The 6066-nt window shown below is 47.8% G+C and overlaps 1 protein-coding gene across 1 annotated transcript in view; it reads left to right on the top strand.

The window, feature by feature from the left end:
- The first annotated feature begins 1934 nt into the window (after positions 1-1934).
- Positions 1935-6066, top strand: part of Ykt6 (YKT6 v-SNARE homolog) — a 12393-nt gene continuing 8261 nt past the window's right edge. The window contains exons 1-2 of the mRNA XM_021210643.1: positions 1935-2175; positions 5499-5581. Coding sequence (XP_021066302.1) covers positions 2072-2175; positions 5499-5581 — 187 coding nt within the window. The 5' untranslated portion in view covers positions 1935-2071. The remainder of the gene's footprint in view (positions 2176-5498; positions 5582-6066) is intronic.

Below are 6066 nucleotides of genomic sequence, written 5' to 3'. Positions count from 1 at the left end.
TTTCCTTCCCCATACTTTCAGGTTTCTTGAACAAGGACAGACTTTGGCATCGTGACAAGTAACCTTGCTTGTGAACTTGACCGCATCTGGAATCAACTGGAGCTGCTGGGCAGTCCCCTGAGGGCTTTGCTCGAGCAGATTAAAGGCAGCGGGGAGACCCACCTTAACTCTGGGCAGCAAGCACCTCCTGGTGGTAATTCATACAGAAGGATGTGGGAGAAGGAAACTTGGTTGTCGCTTGCTTGCTTTTGCCTGGCCAGGTCACCTACCCTGTCACCGTCATATTTCTACACCTAAACCAACTTAGGGATTCAAATGTAGACTGAAGACCAATCTCTCCAGGAATTCCCAGACTTTCAGCACCAGATTAAGTTTGCTAAGACATCCAGTCTTGTGGTCTGCGCAAATACCAGACTCTATGCTTCTCCAGTGTGAGACAGCCACTGTTGACACACACAGCATCCTGAAGTCAATCTACTAAGTCCTCTCTTAATATATGTCCTATCAATTCTGTTCCTTTAGATAACTCTAATACATGTATAATATGTTCATATACATACATGTATAGAAATGAATATATACGTGTTCACAGATTATACATAGATGTAGATATACTTACATGTAGGTATGTATGCATATGACCTCTTCAGAGTAAGTTGTATACATAGTGTTCATCTATTTCTGCTCATAACACCAGAGACTTTTCTTATAAGGTCAGGGCAGTGACTGAAAGCTGGAAATAAAGATATAGTGCTCTTATCTAATCTGTAGACCTTGCTCAGATCTTAACCTCCCTTTAAAGCTCTGCTTCTAACAGCCTGAAGGGTACCTTCCACCTCTCATGTGGGTTTCTTTCTTTCTTTTTGTCATTGAACATAATGGTGCAAATAATCATCGTCGTTGTTGTTAAACATCTGCAATGAGCAGGACTTGGAATTTGATAGTTTATCGCTTTTAGCAACATGTCTACAAAAACGGTATTTTTGGAGTTCAGCAGATGGGGGGTGGGCTAACTTTTGCGGTGTGGAAGTACTGGGACTGAATTCAGGCTGGATAACAGCTGGGGAAACGCAGGGGAAGACAATGTCATTCGAAGTAGATTAACAAGCTTGGCTTGGGGAGTTCGCATATCTCTAGATGAGACTTCTTGGGACCAAGGGAGGCTGGGTAAAGCCAGAGAAAAGCAGGAAGAGGTGCCAAGAGTGGCTGTAAGGGAGTTTGATAAGCATTTTACTGTTCACGTTGGAAGCCCATGGTCTGCCTCTTGCTATCAATTTTCTTAATCCACATCTCTTTCTGCAAGGTCACTATCCTGGTAATTTTGTACAATTTTGGATAAAGAGACTTTCTTCAGAAATGGTTCTCCGTCTGCCGCCTGTGGAGCCACGGTGTCAGTGCAGGTGAATGGGGCTGACACCTTTGGCCGCCTGGCTTGTCGAACAAGTGTGCCCATGTCAGGGGTTGCTGAGTGGCCACAGCCAGTTACGTTTCTGATTTTTATTACTGCAACGGAAAGGATGAAGGACCTTTCTGTTAGTCGTCTGTACTTGGGATACCCAGGGACGAGGGTTGGTTAGCCTGGTGCTGTTACATATAGGCTGCAACAAAAGTAGAGTGGGGACAGCTGCGGGTTGCTATTGTAGCAGAATGGGGAAAGAAAAGCGATGGGACCGCATAGCACTGCCCACCGGCAGCCAGGGTCCGCGCGACAGCCCGGAAGAGAACGTGCACCAAGGCACTGCCACGCAGGCAGAGACCGAGCCTTCTTGCGCTGACCCGGGCTGACGCGGACGCGTCCCGCCGCTTAGCGACGCGTACGCGCACGCGCACGCGCACGCGCACGCGCACGCGCACGCGCACGCGCACGCGCACGCGCACGCGCGGACCCTGCCTTCCGCCCTCGGAGGACCGGCTGGGGCCACTCGCCACCGGAACCGGAAGTGGGCCTGACGCTAGGAGGAAGAAGCCGGCCCGGCCCCGTCAGCAGCCGGCCGCGGCTGTTCTGAGGGACTGTGACCGCGCTCCTGGGAGCGGGTCGGAGGTCCAACCGGCGGCCCGAAGGTGCGGCGCCATGAAGCTGTACAGCCTCAGTGTCCTTTACAAAGGCGATATAAAAGCGGTGCTGCTCAAGGCCGCGTACGACGTGTCTTCCTTTAGTTTCTTCCAGAGGGCCAGGTAAGTGGGCCGGGCCCGGGTGGCTGGACCCGGAGCCCCGGGAGGCGAGGCTCTCAAAGAGCGAGCACGGCTTCAGCCTCCCTCGGGCGGCAGAGTTGTGAGCATCCCTGGGAAAGGGCTCTGCCCTCCACGGTATTGTCCTGTTGTAGAAAGGCTAGAAGGCCATTGATGACAGACGCACTGCCAACTGTTGTGATCTGGGATCTCCGGACTCAGCAATCAGTATGATGACTACCGCCTCGCACCCGGTGATTTACCCAGTGTTTGGTGTCTTAACAGCCACCTTGATATTTCGTGGTTCTCTCTTTCCTTGCGCTGCAACCCTTTACTACCGTTCCTCGTGTTGAGGGACCCCTCCCACCCCCAACCATAAAATTATTTTCGTGGCTACTTCATGACTGTAATTTTGCTACTGTTAGGCATCCGTATTTTTGGAGATTGAGGTTTGCCAAAGGGGTTGCAGTCCACAGTTTGTGAGAGTCGCTGGCCAAAGCACTTTCCAGCAGTTCCATATGAGGTGTATGGAGGTATTTCTTTTAGGAGTAAGATCTTTGATTCCTCAAGGATCGGGTGTCGGGCGCAGCAATAAGTCAAACTCATTCATCTTTTTAGGGTTTGTTTGGGCCTTGATTATCAGAAAGGGTCCACACTGGTAGCTAGACAGGAACCACACTGGGTTTGTATTGCTTATAGGCGTTTAAAGGGTTCTGGGGTGCTTTCATTGTAAGTTCTACAGATATCCAGTCTTGTGGGAGTGACTCAGACACAAAAGGAGAAGGACCCCACAGGGTAGGACCTGTGGTCATCTTGTCTCAAAGTCTGGGGGGAAATCTGCTTGTTCAGGTTGTATCTTAGATTTTGATTGTTCTAACGACTTCATATAAGTGGGATTGTCTTTTTGTGTCCCATTGATTTTACTAAGCAGAATGGTCCCAAGGTGTTTCTGTAGATACCAAATATTTCTCCCTTTTAAAATGTATACAGTATACATTTTAAGTTTACATTTGAGTTTTATGTAAACACCATGTTTTGTTTATGTATCCATTGGCTGATGGACATGAGTTGTAGTGGATTATAGTGAATAGTGTTTGCCAAGGGGTTGGAAGGTAGCTTGAGTGGAGAAATAGCTCATTCAGGAGACTGCTTGCTGCATGAGGACCTGGGTTTGATCCAAATACATTAAAAGGAAAAAACAAGCAAACAAGCCTCTGGGTGTCCTGGCACATGCGTGTACTTCCAAAGCTAGGGAAGCAGACACAAGATGACGGGGCTCAGGGCGTGACGACAGGCCCCCGGGAGCTCAGGGTGTGATGACCGCCCCCCCCCCACCGGCCCGGGGCTCAGGGCATGTTGACTGGGCCCTGGGGGCTCGGAGCATGATGATTGACCCTGGGGGCTCAGGGCATGATGACTGGTCCCTGGGGGCTCAGGGCATGATGACTGACCCTCTGAGGATCAGGGCGTGATGACTGGCCTCCTGGTTGAGCCTACTCTGTGAGCGCGTAACCAACTTCATCCTAATCAAGGTGGATGGCTCCTGAGGAAAGACTCCATGTGTACACATGCAGCTGCACACAGATGGCATATGGATGCTTGGATACACAGAGACACAGCTTACAGTTTGCTGTAGTGTGCACCCCTGAAGGTGGAATTGTTGAGTCATCTCTGGCTCTGTCCGCTCTTCCTGCTACTCTGCTCTGTGTACCCTGGCCTCTGCTCTGTGCTTGGTGTTCTTCTGGGATGGAACCTGTCGTGCCAACTTGGCTCTGGATCTTTCCGTTTTTTTCTCTTTCTGTTTATATGGAGGATTCTCAGAGCTTCACAGTGCTACCATCTCATTCTTTGACACCCTTACGTTATCTAGTGTCAGATGACTAGCAGTGAAGCAAAGAGACATAAGTTCCACTTGAGTGAGACCCCTCATTCTTACCTTTCATGTCACCGTGATTACTAAAGTCTCTCACAATTAGTGCACTAGTAATAGTCCTAGTCACATGACTGTAGTCTTGCTCTAGATATCTTTTTTTTTTTTTTTTTAGTTTTATTGCAAAGGCTATTTTGAGGATTAATAAGGAAATATTTTTGTGATTATTTTAACCATGTCATTCCCTCATGATAATAGTAGTATATTATGTGCCAGGTAGTGTTTCAAGTGCTTTGTGTATATTAACTCATTTATAGCTATCACACTAGTCTTGATTTTACTATCGAGGTCACCACAGTAATTTGGGTGACACCTAGAAGGACTTGAAATCTCAGAGCTAGGACTTCAGATACTGTAGTTAAGAGTACTGTAGTGCTAGACACAGTAGTGCACACCTTTAGTCCCAGCACTTGGGAGGCAGAGGCAGGTGGGTCTCTCAGCCTGGTCTATGTAAGAGTTCTAGAACAGCCAGGGCCACCTGGACCCCATCTCAAAAATGACCAGCCTTGTACTGATGGCCCTGGCTGCCCTGTATCATGCATCTCCAGTTGAAGGTTTCTCCCCTGTCCTCTGGCTGGACCATCTCCTGAAATTCTTTTATTCTGGTCAGATTTACTCCTCTCTTTGGGCCATGATAAACCGCTATTGCAGCTTCATATGAGCGACTCCCACTTCTACCTTGACTAAGCTCTTTCTTTCCATTTCCTTCACAGTGTCCGGGGCTTCAGCAGACCGAGCTAGCTCTCACTGAATAGGTCTGTGGCATTCCCAGCCAGGGTCTGTCCTGTGGCTGTAGTACTAACAGGCATGCTTTTTTCTGCCTGACAGTTTTTACCACTAGTGTTTTTCTAGAGCAGTGTATTTTATTTATCCTGGTTCTTAGAAATTCGAACAAGAGGTGCTTTCTGTTTTGACACTAGAACCCAGGCATGTTGTTAAGATTTCAATCACAGTTTTATTTTCTGTGTGTTTGTGTGTGGGTGTGAGTACATCATGAGATGCTTATGGAGGTCAGAGAACAACCTGTAAGGGTCATTTCTCTTCTTCCACCATGTGGGTTCCAGGGGTCAAACTCAGGTTTCCTGGCTTGACAGAAGGTGCTTTTATCCAAAGAGCCATCTCACTGGACCCCCAAATCATGTTTTGAGCGAAATGTTAGGATAACTGTAGCCTGAAGATTTCTCAGACACCTGGAAATAGGGTGTTCTGGCTGGTTTGTTGTACACAATTGTGACTTGAATGGTGTTATATACCTTCATGTTCATTTACATTGGGTTTAATACTGTTTCTAAGGTTAAGAGGGAATAAATAAAGCCAAGAGAACATCAGAGGTCACTTTCCACTGTGTTGGGGACAGTGTGACCGAAAGAAGGTTGTAAATATGTGTTATATTTCCTAGTGTTCAGGAATTCATGACCTTTACAAGTCAACTGATTGTGGAACGCTCGGAGAAAGGCAGCAGAGCTTCTGTCAAAGAACAAGGTAAGAGGACTCCTACCCCTCTGAGTGCTGGCCTGGCTGTCACACATGCTGTCCGTGCCATGTGATTGCTCCCAGGCCTGTGCTCTTCTGCTACCACATGCCTTCGCCTTGCTTCTCCTATCTATAAAGAACACTAAACTAAGTGTTGAAGTCCACACTTACTAAACCCTGATGTGCAACTGCACTTACACAGCTTACACTCACTACACGTTAGATGCTGGCTCTCCACCTGCCCCAGCGTGGCAGGCTGAGCAGTGATAGGCAATGATTCTCTGGTACAGCAGCAGCCATCACATCCTGCTTTTCCTCCCAGAGTAGAGCCTTCAGAAGAGGTTTTCTAGCTAGCACTGAGGTAATATGTGAAAGAATGTCTTACCATTCTTTTTCTTTCTGCCTGTCTTTCTTTCTTTCTCTTTCTTTCTTTCTTTCTTTCTTTCTTTCTTTCTTTCTTTCTCTCTCTCTCTCTCTCTCTCTCTCTCTCTCTC

This window comes from Mus pahari, chromosome 13 (assembly GCF_900095145.1).
Source record: "Mus pahari chromosome 13, PAHARI_EIJ_v1.1, whole genome shotgun sequence".
Classification (NCBI taxonomy): domain Eukaryota; kingdom Metazoa; phylum Chordata; class Mammalia; order Rodentia; family Muridae; genus Mus; species Mus pahari.
The sequence above is the reverse complement of the archived record's forward strand: the minus strand, read 5'-3'. Positions and strand labels throughout refer to the sequence as shown.